At 35.7% G+C, this 16,410-nt stretch overlaps 2 protein-coding genes across 2 annotated transcripts; both read left to right on the forward strand.

The window, feature by feature from the left end:
* The first annotated feature begins 2,873 nt into the window (after positions 1-2,873).
* On the forward strand, positions 2,874-12,666 carry LOC143533918 (acetyl-CoA carboxylase 1-like). Its single transcript, XM_077028545.1, has 31 exons — positions 2,874-3,010; positions 3,480-3,861; positions 3,930-4,136; positions 4,650-4,811; positions 4,922-5,014; positions 5,101-5,196; positions 5,279-5,452; positions 5,544-5,637; positions 5,841-6,028; positions 6,373-6,423; positions 6,502-6,541; positions 6,627-6,751; positions 6,880-6,996; positions 7,073-7,147; positions 7,222-7,278; positions 7,353-7,457; positions 7,581-7,667; positions 7,882-8,073; positions 8,157-8,345; positions 8,429-8,539; positions 8,636-8,722; positions 8,815-8,991; positions 9,133-9,210; positions 9,427-9,549; positions 9,635-9,904; positions 9,979-10,298; positions 10,372-10,609; positions 10,691-11,046; positions 11,123-11,339; positions 11,430-11,606; positions 11,692-12,666. Exons 2-31 carry the CDS (start codon positions 3,487-3,489, stop codon positions 12,664-12,666), a joined length of 5,556 nt encoding a protein of 1,851 aa, XP_076884660.1. The 5' UTR covers positions 2,874-3,010; positions 3,480-3,486.
* Positions 12,667-12,699: 33 nt separating this feature from the next.
* On the forward strand, positions 12,700-14,171 carry LOC143533920 (acetyl-CoA carboxylase 1-like). The gene is made up of 2 exons (XM_077028546.1): positions 12,700-13,806; positions 13,884-14,171. Exons 1-2 carry the CDS (start codon positions 12,700-12,702, stop codon positions 13,944-13,946), a joined length of 1,170 nt encoding a protein of 389 aa, XP_076884661.1. The 3' UTR covers positions 13,947-14,171.
* The last annotated feature ends 2,239 nt before the right edge of the window (positions 14,172-16,410 follow it).

The following is a 16,410-nucleotide window of genomic DNA, read 5'->3' on the forward strand; positions in this document are numbered from 1 at the left end:
CTTCCTATTGAAAATCAGTTGACGGATCTGATTTTACGGCGGTGGTTGGATGAGAGGTTAATAATAATAATAATACAATGAAATGGGTATCATTGCTTAAGGACTTCAAGGAGAAGGTTGGATTCACTGCATCTCCTTCGTCATCCGCCGCTCCATCACCCATAAATAATAATAATAATAATAATAATAATAATGATATCAACAGTGCGGGATCGTCATCGCATAATTACTTCTCCTCTTCTACTCCAAGGTTAGGGTTTATTCATGCTTCCTCATCTTAATTAAGTTTACCGATTCAGTTTGGAGTGTTTTAATGGATTTAGGGTTTAAGTTGTTGAGATCTGAGAAGGAATTCGTTTATAAGTATCTGATTTAACTCAGTTGATATGAAATTATGATTTATGAATTACCCAGAATAGTCAATTTCGGGTCGGGTCGGATCGGTTTCGGGTTTTCGGGTTCGGGGACGGGGCGGGTCGGGGGGGTACAAAAAACCAAACGGGGAATCCCCGAATTAAACCCGACGGGTAATGGGGCGGGTACGGGGATGGTTTTTGGTTTCGGGTTCGGGTTCGGGTTAAGCAAAACCCGCCCCAAACCCGCCCCGTTGCCATTCCTAAATCGGATAGGGGTTCCAATAACTTATTATATGCACCACCACAAAACAAACAAACAAAATTTTCCTAATTTCACTCTCTTAATAATAATAATATTATATTCCAACATTCCTTTGTGATCACGTCAAGAGTGAGTAGTATAGTTACTTTTAGTCCAAACACTCTCCTCAAAAACTGGAGCACATGATTTGATTTGGTTTGGTGATGGGCCGCAATATTACTTGATATCGATCCTAGCTAGGGTTTACATGATGATATATATATATATGACCTATTCTTTGCAAGAAACATTCTTCTTTTCTTACACATCCATCCATCGGCTGCTTGCTCTCATTACCATTAATAAAATCAATCTATCTATCTAAGCTGCTAGCTATGAATCTCAAAGTGTTTGATCTGAAGCTCAAGTTTTCTCCTTCTCAGATGATGACCAGTACTGATCATCATGTATCAAACGATCAGGATATTGCACCACCTGCCACCCGATCAAGAGATCATCATCATGTAAGTCTTTATTATATATATCATCTACCAATGCCCATCGATCCATCCATTCTTTCTAATTTATTTGTTCGCTCGCGGACCAAACGGAACATCCGGTGCGATTACCATCAGCGCGCTGTTACCCCCTACAGCTTCCTCACCACCGGCCTCGAAAACACATCTTCGCCTACCCATGCAAAGGTATTGATTCCAAAACAAATCATTTCTAAATTACATTGGTTTTAGGGGTTTTCTTTTTTTTTATTAATTAATTATTTGTTACTTTTTTAAAGGCTAAGAAGGAGAGATTTGGAGAAAGAATTGCACCACTCCAAGATATGGTGTCACGTTATGGCAAGGTTCATTTCTATACTTTCATTATTGTTATTATATATTGCTTGTAAATTGTCACATTACTACTTAACAAAATGACACTATTTTCCTACTAATTTGCAGGAACAGCCGGTGTGCTTTAGAGAAGAAGAGGCCCGAGTGCAAAGGTATATACATATATAACTAACGCCAATATATATATTTAGTCTAATTTGTTAGTTATGTTTAAATGTTTAGTTTGTGTTATATCAGATGATTATATCAAAGGTGGGTTAGATAACCATATATATATGGATTTAAAACCATGTTCGGTTTGACATATCAAGGTTTATCTACCTCATAAAGGGGTGTTAATCGGTTGAAATGTGAATTGTGAAACTAAATTATTATCACTCTTTTGTTGTGATGTCCACTTTCAAAGGAAACCAATAGTTGTATATGAGAACATTATTGTTATCGGTCTAGGGATATTAGTTGTGTCGGGTTAAAATGTTCAACAATATTATTATTTGGGTTAAGTATTTCAACTTAACACACACACAAATACACTGATTCGGGTCAACTCATTTACGACCCGTTTAACCCTTTTTTAAATGAGTCATACATGTTTGACAAGTTATAAGCGGGTTATCGGTAATGTGCTTTATCAGTTAATATGAGTGTGACAAGTAGATAATATGGTGTATCAAAACTACAAACCATGAAGTATGAAATTCAAACTTTTAGATTATTTGAGAATTAGACTAGTAGCATCTGCAGAGGTATATAACAATTTTTTTGAAAATTGGATTGAAAATTGCAATTTTATCTATCACAAGAAGATAAGTGTTTTGTTTTTTTGTTAACTACTTAATCGGGTTAACTGGTCAACACATTTTTATATGGGTCAACCTGTGCACAACCCAACTTTTAGTTGGGTCTTGTTAATCGAGTCAAAACTTTTTTTTTCTTTTACGTGTCGTGTCAAGAATTTTGATTTTGATCGTTACCACAACTTTCTCTTTGTTTACAATTCTGAAACATTAATTATACACTACCTTTATCTGTCATATGATGTCAAATCAACTCTAGTGTAAAGAGCATGCCACATCTTTCGAGATTTTTTTTGTTAGTGATACGTGACATGTATATGGATAAAGTTAGAAACAAGAAGAAAACCGGCCATGATATGATAATAATATAATAGTTTAAACAGGTAAGTAAAGTTAGTATAAGAATTGTATAATGATTGGTGTTGGAGATGCAATTGAATATTAAATATGTATGTATGCTGCAAGTTTGAAGTCAATCATAATACAATACACAGATAGATGTGGGGGTGGGGGTGGGGGTGGGGGTTGGTCACCCATGTCACGTGGCCTTGTGTGGGGTCCCCTTGCTATTTATGCATATTTAAGGCGCCTCACCGATAACCAACCAACCAAATCAAAACAAACCAAACCCCCAACTAAATCACACTTAATTCCACCCCAATTGTATTCACTCACATCTCTTCCAGATTTCCATCAATTCAATTCAGTTTCTATTCTGCAAAATCTTTCTTGTTTACTTGCAGGATTTCACTTAACTTCTTCACGGTCAGTTTCACATCTCCTCTGGGCTTTTCAAGTTTATGATTAATAATTAGTCAAGATTGTGATTCAAGTTTCAATCTTTCTAACTCAGACCTCTGCTGTTTAATTGACTTGTAGTATTCTGTTTGTTAGTTTTTTATGAGTTCTGTTGGGTTACTTTTCTTTAATCAGATTTTGCATTCATCACCTGGATTTGAATTGGCCAAATATATATTATATTATTAGAAAGAAAAAAAAGCTAATTTTGGATCACTTTTAGGCTGGATCACTTGAATATAAAATAATCTCATGACATCAATTTTACTTGATTTAAAATTCAATTTCATACCTGAGCACCAAAGTACAATAAATCATATGACTTTGTTGATTTTTCCTCCAAAGTTGGAAAATTCAATATGAGTTTCAGTAGTCAAAGAAAGCCTGTAAAAGTCAAAGTAATGCTCTTCTAAAGCTTGAATGGTCTGTTTGGCAGTGGAAACATGTCAGAAGTTCAGAGAATGCCTTTGAATGGAAGTTTTAATTACGGCACGGGCAACATCAACGGCTCGATTTCGTTGAGGTCTTCTGCAAGTAGATCTGCCATTGATGAATTTTGTTATGCACTTGGTGGGAATAAGCCGATTCATAATATTCTGATTGCAAATAATGGAATGGCGGCTGTAAAGTTTATAAGAAGTGTGAGAACATGGAGTTACGAAACATTTGGTTCAGAAAAAGCAATTTTATTGGTGGCGATGGCGACTCCTGAAGACATGAGGATAAATGCAGAGCATATTAGAATTGCTGATCAGTTTGTTGAAGTCCCGGGTGGTACAAACAATAACAATTATGCTAATGTGCAGCTTATTGTTGAGGTAAGCACGTTTTGTTTTTAGATTTGGGATTTATTTGTTTAGTTACCGAATGATAAACCGTGTTTCAGACTGCTGAGATAACACATGTTGATGCTGTTTGGCCGGGTTGGGGTCATGCGTCTGAAATCCCTGAACTACCGGATGCATTGGAGGCGAAAGGAATTATCTTTCTTGGGCCACCCGCTTTATCCATGGCCGCTTTAGGAGATAAAATCGGTTCTTCTTTGATTGCACAGGCAGCTTCTGTACCAACACTTCCATGGAGTGGTTCTCATGTAAATATTTTGCCACTTTAATAGTTTAATTATAGCCTTTTTTAGTGATCTTTATTATTCATATTCTTCAAAATGGCATCTTTATGCGTTTTATTCTCTTGAAAATCATGCCTTGCTACTTGCTATGTTTCAAAATGGCATCTTTATGCCTCTATGCCTGTAAAGATTGCATCTTTATAGTTTATAACTTTATAAATCAATTTTGAATGAATAAGTCTCTGAATTTTTTAAACCATAAAGAAAAGGCCCTTTTTAGAAAGCTTATGGCTTAGTCATATAATAAAGGACCCTTCCATTATTTTTGAAAACTTGAAAGGTTAATCATGCAAAAATAATTTTTTTTGTTAAAGCAAATTCAAGTGCTTTATCATTAAGTTATAAATTGTCTTTATACATCTTCTCTTTAAATCAATTTTATGCCTTTTATTCTTTTGAAATCTTAACTTATACCTCTTTTAAGTATTTAAAAATCTCATCTTTATACCTTTTATTAATTAATAACTGTTGCTTTAGGTGAAAATTCCTGTGGAGAGCTGCTTGTCCACAATCCCAGATGATGTATATAGAAAAGCTTGTGTGTATACAACTGAAGAAGCAATTGCCAGCTGTCAAGTTATTGGTTATCCAGCTATGATTAAGGCATCATGGGGAGGAGGTGGCAAAGGCATAAGAAAGGTTTGCCCCTTTTAAGTTTAATAAATTATTCCAAATTTGACATTCAAAAGTCAACACAGTTGTCAATGACTTCGAAAGTCAAAACCCGTATTTTGTTTTTAATACTTTAGGTTCATAATGACGAAGAAGTTAAGGCCCTTTTCAAGCAAGTTCAAGGTGAAGTGCCCGGTTCCCCTATATTCATAATGAAAGTTGCTTCCCAGGTGAGGAAACATGCTATCTACTAATATGCCCTTAGTTTGCAACTCGTAATATATTATAATATATTTAAAATAATTTTTAAAAACAGAGCCGGCATCTAGAAGTTCAGCTGTTGTGTGATCAGTATGGCAATGTTGCAGCTTTACACAGTCGTGATTGCAGTGTTCAAAGGCGGCATCAAAAGGTAGCTTGAGAACCATACATGTTTATTTTTCATTTATTTATTTTTACCTTGTTCTTGATATAGTTATATATGTGTTTTCAAGATTATTGAGGAAGGGCCAATAACCGTAGCTCCACCTGACACAATAAGGAAGCTTGAGCAAGCAGCAAGAAGATTAGCAAAATCGGTTAATTATGTTGGAGCTGCCACTGTAGAGTATTTGTACAGTATGGAAACCGGGGATTATTACTTTTTGGAGCTTAACCCTCGTTTACAGGTATACTTTATTGTAAATCATATTTCACTTTATACATGCATACACCTTTTTGCATATTACTGATGCATAAATGTTTTTTAATATATTTCAGGTTGAGCATCCTGTCACCGAGTGGATAGCAGAAGTTAATCTACCTGCAGCACAAGTTGCCGTTGGTATGGGAATTCCACTTTGGCAAATTCCAGGTAATAGATATAAACTTTCTATAACCGATGACAAACTAAGCATCATGGAAATGGTATAAAACACACTATAATTTGCATTCACGCAAGAATATAACGAAAGTCAACAATGATGGTTTGAAAAGTCAAATATAGTTTTAACAACTATTTTCTGTATGCATTTGTGAATTTCTACATGATTTTATTTTCATGTCTTTTTGGTTTAGAAATTAGACGTTTTTATGGGATGGACAATAGTGGAGGCTATGATGCTTGGAGAAAAACATCGGCTCTTGCAACCCCTTTTGACTTTGATCAAGCAGAGTCAGTTAGGCCAAAGGGCCATTGTATTGCTGTTCGTGTAACAAGTGAGGATCCAGATGATGGTTTTAAGCCCACTAGTGGGAAAGTACAGGTTTGTGAAAACACTATATTACCCCTAAATATTTGGATTTACTTTATATATTTCCTTCTAAAATCTATATCTCATAATATCATTTCTATATTTTCATAACACTACGGTTGTCATAATTTTTTATTCCATAGCAAATAAAATAAAACCAGGTAGTCACAAGATTCGTTTGTATTTAATAACCGAATAAGAAAAGAATGTTATTACTATTAATCATCTCAGCGCGTATTGTTATAAGTAACTGGTTTTTTGTTGATAAATATGAAATTTGAACTTTTGGAAGGATATAAACTATTCCAAAACATTTTATGCCTTATTTACCATATTCATTTGAAATTTTTTTTCAGGAGCTAAGTTTTAAAAGCAAGCCAAATGTGTGGGCATACTTTTCTGTCAAGGTAAGACTTGTTCTTGAATTATATTAATTTTGTATAATTTCCTGTTTATAATGTTATATTTGTGATTGGAATTTGCAGTCAGGAGGAGGCATTCATGAATTCTCAGATTCTCAATTTGGTAAGAAAACCGAATCTTGTTTTGTTTCAGTTTAATAAGTCAAGATTCTTCGGTAAAATGTGTATGGTTTTGTTCTATCCCTCAGGTCATGTTTTTGCATTTGGAGAGTCAAGACAGTTGGCTATTGCAAATATGGTTCTTGGGTTGAAGGAAATCCAAATTCGTGGCGAAATTCGTACTAATGTTGATTATACAATTGATCTATTACATGTGAGCATTTTAGGATTACTTTCCATTTTGTTTTGGTACAATTTAAAATAGATATGTAGCTAAGAAAATGTTTAATAGTTAGTTTCTTATTTTTCTTTAATTAAATTTTACATATTTTTTGTTTGAAGGCTCCGGATTACAGAGAAAACAAAATACACACGGGGTGGTTAGATAGCCGAATCGCAATGCGGGTTAGAGCAGAAAGGCCCCCATGGTATCTTTCGGTAGTTGGGGGAGCTCTTTATGTAAGTAGTTGTTAATAGTATGTTTTGGTTTCTAGGTTTATCATCTTTTAATGTTCTGTCTTATTGTTGACCTCAGAAAGCTGCTGCTAGAAGTGCAGCCATGGTATCGGATTACGTTGGTTATCTTGAAAAGGGTCAAATCCCTCCTAAGGTATCTTGGCTTACCATTGACTTTTGTTGACCTCAGAAAGCACTTTGCTGATTTGTGTTTTTTTTTACTTGCAGCATATATCCTTGGTCAACTCTCAAGTTATTTTGAATATTGAGGGTAGTAGATACACGGTAAGTAACATTATAAGTTGTTGTTTTTGGATTCTTTTTTTCCTTCGGTATGATTTAGGTTTTCTTTTTGTTAGATTGATATGGTGAAAAGAGGACCTGGAAGTTATAGATTGAGAATGAATCAGTCTGAAATCGAAGCAGAAATACATACTCTACGTGATGGGGGTTTGTTGATGCAGGTACATGTTTTGTTTTACTTTTCGATTTTATAAAAACTATTGCTCCATGTTTCACATAAACATGCATCCAAACACCCTTGCTACAAAGTGAAAAATTTAAAACAAGACTTTTTCATATTGCAGTTGGATGGAAATAGCCATATTATATACGCAGAGGAAGAAGCAGCCGGTACTCGTCTCTTAATTGATGGGAGAACTTGCTTGCTTCAGGTGCCAACAATTACACTTTCAATTACTTTACTTTTACATTTATTTATTATGAAGGTCGGCCCATTTTCTTATGGATGAGTGGACTTAAATGGTAAAATAAAATATAATAAGGTTTAGAGACTGGCCATTTGGGTCTAGCAGGTTGTAGGTCAACCAACCAGTCAGACTTATTCATTGCTAATATTGATGCTAAATTCGAATAAATTGTATGTAGAATGATCATGATCCTTCCAAATTGGTGGCGGAAACACCATGCAAGCTTCTAAGGTATTTAGTCCCAGATGGTAGCCATGTTGATGCTGACTTACCTTATGTTGAGGTGGAAGTTATGAAGATGTGTATGCCACTTCTTTCACCCGCTTCTGGAGTTATACAATTTAAAATGTCTGAAGGTCAAGCCATGCAGGTTAGACTTAAGATATCCTCGTCATATCTACTGTTTATAGAACCTTTTACTATTTATTTATTTTTTTGAAATACAAACTGTAGGCTGGTGAGCTTATAGCAAGGCTTGATCTTGATGACCCTTCAGCTGTAAGAAAAGCAGAACCTTTTCATGGAAGCTTTCCTGCTCTAGGCCAGCCAACCGCCATGTCAGACAAAGTTCATCAGAAATGTGCTGCAACTCTAAATGCTGCTCGCATGATACTTGCAGGCTATGATCACAATATTGATGAAGTAATCGTTTTCTTTTCCGTTTAAAAATCCCATATGAATCTTTTTCTTTTTTTTTTATTTAACACGGTTGATCTTTGATTTAGGTTGTACAAAATCTGCTTCTTTGTCTGGATAGTCCTGAGCTTCCTTTCCTTCAATGGCAAGAATGCTTTGCAGTTCTAGCAAATCGACTTCCTAAAGATCTAAAAGCCAAGGCAAATTAACTTCTTGGAATTATATTTGTTTTTACTTTACATTTATTGTTTTCATTTTTCTTGCTAATTTTCAGTTGTTGTATACTTGTATAACAGTTGGAATCGAAGTATAAGGAGTATGAAGGAATTTCCATTCAACAAGTTATCGAGTTTCCTGCCAAAGTGTTAAGGAGCATTCTGGAAGTTAGTTTTTTCTTTTTTTTAAATCAAATACTTCTTTTCTGACCTTTTTATGTTCAAATATATAATTTACTTAATATTGTACTTTTGTATAGACCCACCTTGGATCTTACTCGGAAGAAGAGAGAGTTGCCCAAGAAAGACTCATTGAACCGTTAATGAGTCTTGTTAAGTCATATGAAGGAGGTAGAGAGAGTCATGCACGTGGGATAGTTCATGCACTTTTTGAAGAGTATTTATCCGTTGAAGAATTGTTTAGTGACAATATCCAGGTGCTTTCTTAACGTACTAATTTCATATGTATTCTTTCATTTCCGTAAATGTTACACATTTTTTTCTTTCATTGTCATATTTGTCTATTCCAATAAATTCAGTTACATTTTGTATTAAAAACGGAATACTTTTCTTTACAGGCTGATGTTATTGAACGTCTTCGACTGCAATACAAGAAAGATCTCTTAAGAATCGTGGACATTGTGCTTTCTCATCAGGTATATAGCATGTCAGATATGACAACCAAGATTTTATTATTTAAGTGCCAATTTTATTATTTTGAACAAAATTATTTAGAAGGTATTAGTTTTTAAAAAATTACAAATTGGGAAACTATCTATGTGTTTCACATGTTTTCTTTTAAATGGATTGAATCCTGACCTCTAGTTTTTTATTTTTTTTTGTTTCACCTACCAATAATAATCTTCATACAGGGTGTTAAGAGTAAAAACAAGCTGATACTAAGACTGATGGAGCATTTGGTTTACCCTAATCCGGCTCCTTATAGAGAGAAACTCATACGGTTTTCTACACTCAACCACACCAATTATTCTGAGGTCAATATAGTCTTTTAACTTGTTTAAATTAGTATATGTTGGTTTGGTTTAAACTGATCTTTGGCTTGTTGATTATTGTTGACAGCTAGCATTGAAGGCAAGTCAATTGTTGGAACAAACTAAACTAAGTGAACTTCGTTCAAGTATTGCTAGAAGCCTTTCCGAACTAGAAATGTTTACTGAAGAAGGGGAGAACATCGATACCCCTAAAAGAAAAAGTGCAATTAATGAAAGAATGGAGGATATTGTGAGTGCTCCATTGGCAGTTGAAGATGCTCTTGTTGGTCTCTTTGACCATAGTGATCACACCCTTCAAAGGCGTGTTGTTGAGACCTATGTTAGAAGATTATATCAGGTATATTACTGGCTTTACTCATAAATTGATAAATGAGGGGCAAATGAGTAATTTTACTTTGTGTCAATTGTTAGCCGTATCTTGTGAAGGGGAGTGTTAGAATGCAATGGCACAGAGCTGGACTTATTGCTTCGTGGCAATTCATGGAAGGGCATATTGGGGAACCAAATGCTTTTGATGATGAAACCACCGAAACACCATTGGTTGACAAGAAATGGGGAGCTATGGTTATCATTAAATCTCTTCAGTATTTGCCCGATGTGATAAGTGCAGCACTTAAAGAAACGACCCAAGGTCAAAGTCAAAATGGGTTAGCGGGCCGCACGAATCATGGTAATATGATGCACATCGCGTTGGCTGGCATCAACAACCAAATGAGTTTGCTTCAAGACAGGTATGCTGTTATTTATTTTTAAAAAGGTATGTTTGATGGCTCGTTGACTTATTATCTGGTCAACCATTTGCAGTGGGGATGAGGATCAGGCTCAAGAGCGGGTCAACCGATTGGCAAAAATACTTAAAGATAAAGAAGTAAGTTCGAGCCTGAAAAATGCAGGATATGATGTTATAAGCTGTATAATACAAAGAGATGAAGGTAGGGGCCCGATGAGACACTCATTTCATTGGTCAGAAACGAATCATTATTATGTAGAAGAGCCGTTAATGCGCCACCTGGAACCTCCATTGTCGATTTATCTTGAACTGGTTTGTGTTTGTTATATTTACTTAAATAATAATATTAGGGGCACATGTCTATGAATTATAAATATCTTCCTCTCGTTTCAGGATAAACTTAAGGGGTACAAGAACATAAAATACACTCCGTCGCGTGACAGACAATGGCACATGTATACAATTGATGCAAAACCGCTTCCTTTTCAAAGAATGTTTCTTAGAACGCTTGTAAGACAACCGACGAAAGAATGGTTTTCACCCTCGGGATACCAGGGTTCAGAAGTTGCAGGCCCACGGTCTCAGTTGAATCTTTCGTTTACATCAAGGAGTATTTTGAGGTCTTTAGTGACGGCTATGGAAGAATTGGAACTTCATGTTCATAATGCTACTGTTAAGTCTGATCACGCTCATATGTACCTCTACGTTTTGAAGGAACAGCATATCAACGATCTCGTTCCGTTCTCACAGTTAGTACCCACCACCTTTTTTTTTACCTAACAACATACGCCTGTCAGTTTGTTTACAGTTATAATTTGTGTGCAGGAGGGTGGATGTAGATTCTGGTGCGGAAGAAGGTGTGGTTGAGGTACTTCTGGTGAAGTTGGCTCGTGAAATTCACTCTATGGTTGGTGTAAAGATGCATCGGTTAGGTGTTTTTGAGTGGGAGGTTAAGCTTTGCATGTCCTCGTCTTCTGGTCAGGTCAACGGTGCATGGAGGGTTGTGGTCACCAATGTGACCGGTCATACCTGCATTGTGCATGTAAGTTGTTAAGAAGGGTAATTTAGGCAATTCACAACACTGTTACATAAGGTTTAGCTGATTGTTAGCAATTTTGTTTTGTTGTTTTAGGTGTATAGGGAAGTTGAAGATAATGTTAAACAAAAGGTGGTTTATCATGCTACTTCGACAGGAGGCCCATTACACGGTGTACCTGTAAACGCACCTTCTCAGCCTTTGAATTTACTTGATCAGAAACGTCTTTTGGCTAGGAAAAGCAATACTACATACTGCTATGACTTTGCACTGGTATAGTTACCGTTTTGCCCTTTTATGTTTTTTTTTGTGCACTTGTATATTTTAGTATATAAGTGCTTGTTCTTATCAACTGCAGGCATTTGAAGCAGCCCTTGAGAATATATGGTCATCAAAACTCCCTAATAATAGGAAGCCTGAGGGGAAACTAGTAAGTGCGACTGAACTCATATTTGCTGACCCGGGAGGCTCATGGGGTACACCACTTGTGCCGGTAAACCGTGAGCCAGGCCTAAACAATGTGGGCATGGTGGCTTGGACTATGAACCTCTGCACCCCCGAGTTTCCTAACGGAAGGACGATTTTGGTGGTTGCAAATGATGTTACGTTCAGAAACGGGTCATTTGGCCCAGTTGAGGACGCGTTTTTTGAGGCTGTCACCGATCTGGCTTGCGCCAAGAAACTTCCCCTAATCTACCTGGCGGCAAACTCAGGAGCCCGTATCGGGGCTGCTGAGGAGGTCCGATCCTGCTTTAGAATTGGGTGGTCTGATGAGTCAAACCCGGATTCAGGGTTCCAGTATTTGTACCTGACTCCCGAAGATTATAGTCGTATTAAATCGTCAGTAATTGCACATGAAATCAGCCTTGAAAGTGGTGAAACGAGATGGGTTATTGATACAATCGTAGGGAAAGAGGATGGATTAGGGGTTGAGAATTTAAGCGGTAGCGGGGCAATTGCTGGTGCGTATTCCAAAGCGTATAAAGAAACGTTTACGTTAACATACGTGACAGGAAGAACCGTAGGGATTGGTGCTTATTTAGCCCGTTTGGGTATGCGGTGCATACAACGGCTTGACCAACCGATTATTTTAACCGGATTTTCGGCCCTAAACAAGCTTTTGGGCCGAGAGGTTTACAGCTCGCAAATGCAACTCGGTGGCCCGAAAATTATGGGGACAAACGGTGTTGTTCATTTAACGGTTTCCGATGATCTTGAAGGTGTTTCTGCAATCTTGAATTGGTTGAGTTTCGTTCCGCCTTTTGTAGGTGGCCCTCTTCCTGTTTTGGCGCCTGTGGACCCGGTGGACCGACCTGTGGAGTACCTGCCCTAGAACTCATGTGACCCTCGGGCGGCTGTTTGTGGGATGGTGGATGGGAAATGGGTCGGTGGGATATTTGACCGGGACAGTTTTGTGGAGACGTTGGAGGGTTGGGCCAGGACAGTGGTTACGGGCCGGGCCAAACTTGGTGGGATCCCAGTTGGAGTCATTGCTGTCGAGACACAAACGGTGATGCAGATCATACCTGCGGATCCTGGGCAGCTTGATTCACATGAACGGGTGGTCCCGCAAGCCGGGCAGGTGTGGTTCCCGGACTCTGCTAGTAAAACGGCTCAAGCTATAATGGACTTCAACCGAGAAGAGCTCCCGCTTTTCATCATGGCTAACTGGCGGGGGTTTTCGGCGGGTCAACGGGACCTTTTTGAAGGAATTTTACAAGCGGGTTCGACAATCGTTGAGAATCTTAGAACGTATAAACAGCCGGTTTTCGTTTACATCCCGAAAACCGGTGAACTTCGTGGAGGAGCATGGGTGGTTGTCGATAGTCGGATTAACTCAGACCATATTGAAATGTATGCAGAAACCACCGCAAAAGGAAACGTTCTTGAACCCGAAGGAATGATTGAAATCAAATTCCGTAACAGAGAGTTGTTGGATTGTATGTCTCGGCTCGACCCACAAATTCAAAACCTTAAAGAGAAACTTAAAGCATCGAAATACGATCAAACTGTCTTTGACCAGATAAAAGCCCGTGAGAAACAGCTGTTACCGATTTACACTCAGATCGCTACAAAGTTCGCTGAGCTTCATGACACATCGTTCCGAATGGCTGAGAAGGGAGTGGTCAAAAAGGTGGTTGACTGGAAAGTTTCTCGGTTTTTCTTCTACAAAAGGCTCAGGCGTAGGCTGGCCGAGGCTTCTCTAATCAGTAGCATCTGTGAGGCTGCGGGTGACGCACTTACCTACAAGTCGGCTTATGATATGATTAAGAAATGGTTTTTGGAAACAGAAAGTGAAGACTTGTGGGTTGATGACGACGCGTTTTTCACATGGAAAGATGACACCAAGAATTACACCGACAAGTTAACAGAGTTACGTGCAAAGAAGGTTTCGAATCAGTTGTTAAAGATCGGTGGTTCAGCGTCGGATCTGGAAGCTTTACCGCAGGGCCTGGCTGCACTTTTGAAAGAGGTAATTGTTTTATCATTTGCAAACATAAAAACGAGAATGTGTTTAGTAGTTTACTGTTATGTTGGGTCTTGTTGCAGGTGGATCCGGCGACCAAAAGTAAGCTGATTGAACAACTCCGAGGGGTGATCGGGCCGAATTGAGTGTACATTATGTAGGCGATGATGAAGAAGAAGAGGAAGCAATGTGTATTATTCTGAGACTCGATTATTTATTTGTCATAATCTGTAGAAAACTATCATATTTCAATGGTCTGATTCGAGTTAGACTAAATGCTTATTTCTTAAACTAGTTTATTAAAAGCATATCAAAACTGTACTTTTGATACTTTGATTGGATCATATATACAAATAATTTATTGTATTTTATGGAATGCAAAAAAAAAAACATATTGTCAATTAAATTAATTCTTTTGCGTATTCGTGTTAATTCGAACGATCACGTCTAATCGAGTGAATGACTTAATAAAATCGCATTAAATTTCAGAAGAATATGAAACGAAGATTAACTGCTATAAAGTAATCATATTCAGTCAATAAAAAATCTCTACAAATTGGTTGCTACTCCTGATGAGGAGGATGAAGGTGTTGTTGCCGCTATTGATGAAGATGAAGGAGAAGTTGATCTTAGTGGTTATAAATCGAAAGCGAAAGATGAAGATGAAATATGATTTTTATTAATAAAAATTTGATGTTTTTATGAATATGAAATTAGTTCATTACCATACATATAAATATTATAAAAAATAGTAATTAAAAAATTTTTACCAATAAAAATAATGATAAAGATCTATTAAAACTTAGTTTATAACATATAAACAAACAAAATAATAATATGTAAAAAATACAATGAAAATAAAAGGCGTTTAAAACTTTTTAAATCTTTTAGGAAATCGGTTTCTATTATTTTATAAATCTTTTTTATTTACACCGGTTTAAAACCGTTGTTTAAATTTGTATCATATACACCGATTAATATTAGTGCCCATGTTATAATCTCAGAACACCAAATTTATTAATTCCCCGCCATAATGTTTACATTTTTACCAAAAATACTTTGAATTCATTATTATATCCATCAAACATGTATTCTTCTACTCGCTTTTACCTCCCACTTACAGGCACCATTTCTTCAAACCCAAAGTTGTAAGTTAATGATGATGCAATATTAATGCCTTGGTTTTAAGCATATATCAAATATGTATTCATCTTTAAAGATTTGTCTAACCAATGTTTTATTTACGTTTGGAAACATATTCGTATTTAATTTGGCCCAAGTTGTATATATTTGTAAGAATATTTTTATGTTAAATATATATATTTATAAATTATTTAGTTTAACTTTATTGATAGGAATCAATCCTTTAAGATTATGTAGAAGGCTAACTAGTTTCAATGAAATGATTTGAAGACAAGAGTTGCATTCAAAGAGGTTGAGGTGTGTATACTAGATTACTAGATACTTGTTTATTTACCAAATATAATATTTTTTATATGCAAGTTTTAAATTATGATTAAACATCTCCACAAGATTCTATAAGCTACAGTTACTCATTACGATGTACATTTTTTCTTTAAATTATGTTTAGTTGATATAGAAAATATTATTCTTGTTCAACAGATGGATTTTGATTAGTGGACAAACAAAGCTATCACATGAAACACTACGAAATCATATAAGTATTATATATTTTTCTATTGCTTTATAGTTTATGAATTTGTTATTATCTCAACATCTATTATAGGTGTTGAGATTAAAACAAATTTGTTATAACTTTATCTCATTATCTATACTTGATTAGGGGTTAATCAATGTTGCTATATGAAACACTACAAGTATTATATTAATTTTTTGATTAATATATAGTTTAATATTTGTTATAACTTTATCTTAATATCTATTGTATGTGATGAACTTAAAGCCCCTTCCCTGTCATCAATTCAAGATTATAAAAGCCTGCATTCTATTTGATATATATCATGATTGTATTAGTGAATATATATTGAAATGTATATATATTCTTGTGGATCAATAAATATTTTTATTTATATTGAAATGTATATTCTTGTGGATGAATAAATAATTTTATTATATATATTGTAACTTTTAAATTTGTTATAACTTTATCTCAATATCTATTGTAGGCTGAACTTAAAGCTCCTTTCCTTTCGTCAATTCAAGATTATGAAAACATGTTTTCTATTTGTGTATATCATGATTATATAAGGTAATATATAATTACATATTGATTTGTGTATATCATGATTGTATTAGGGAATATATAATTATATATTGAAATGTATACTTGTGGATGAATAAATATTTTTATTATATATATTGTGACGTTGCCGTTGTATATACTATTTACTATTGTAATGAGGACATTGTATTTACTAATTACTACATTGAAAACAAAACGGTTCACAACCCGTTGTGTAATCAATTATAGACACCGGTTGTGTACATGTTGTTATAACACTGGTTAACAACGTTAGTTCCATTGTATTTAGTTTACAACGATTTTCTTAGAGTTGTAGTTTACAAATATGTACACCGGTTATAGGTCCGTTGTAAAAATTTAGCATCACCGTTAAGTGTTAATTGCCG

This window comes from Bidens hawaiensis, unplaced genomic scaffold, assembly GCF_021521415.1.
Source record: "Bidens hawaiensis isolate Kalapana, Puna unplaced genomic scaffold, B.hawaiensis_p1.1 tig00009951_1, whole genome shotgun sequence".
NCBI lineage: Eukaryota > Viridiplantae > Streptophyta > Magnoliopsida > Asterales > Asteraceae > Bidens > Bidens hawaiensis.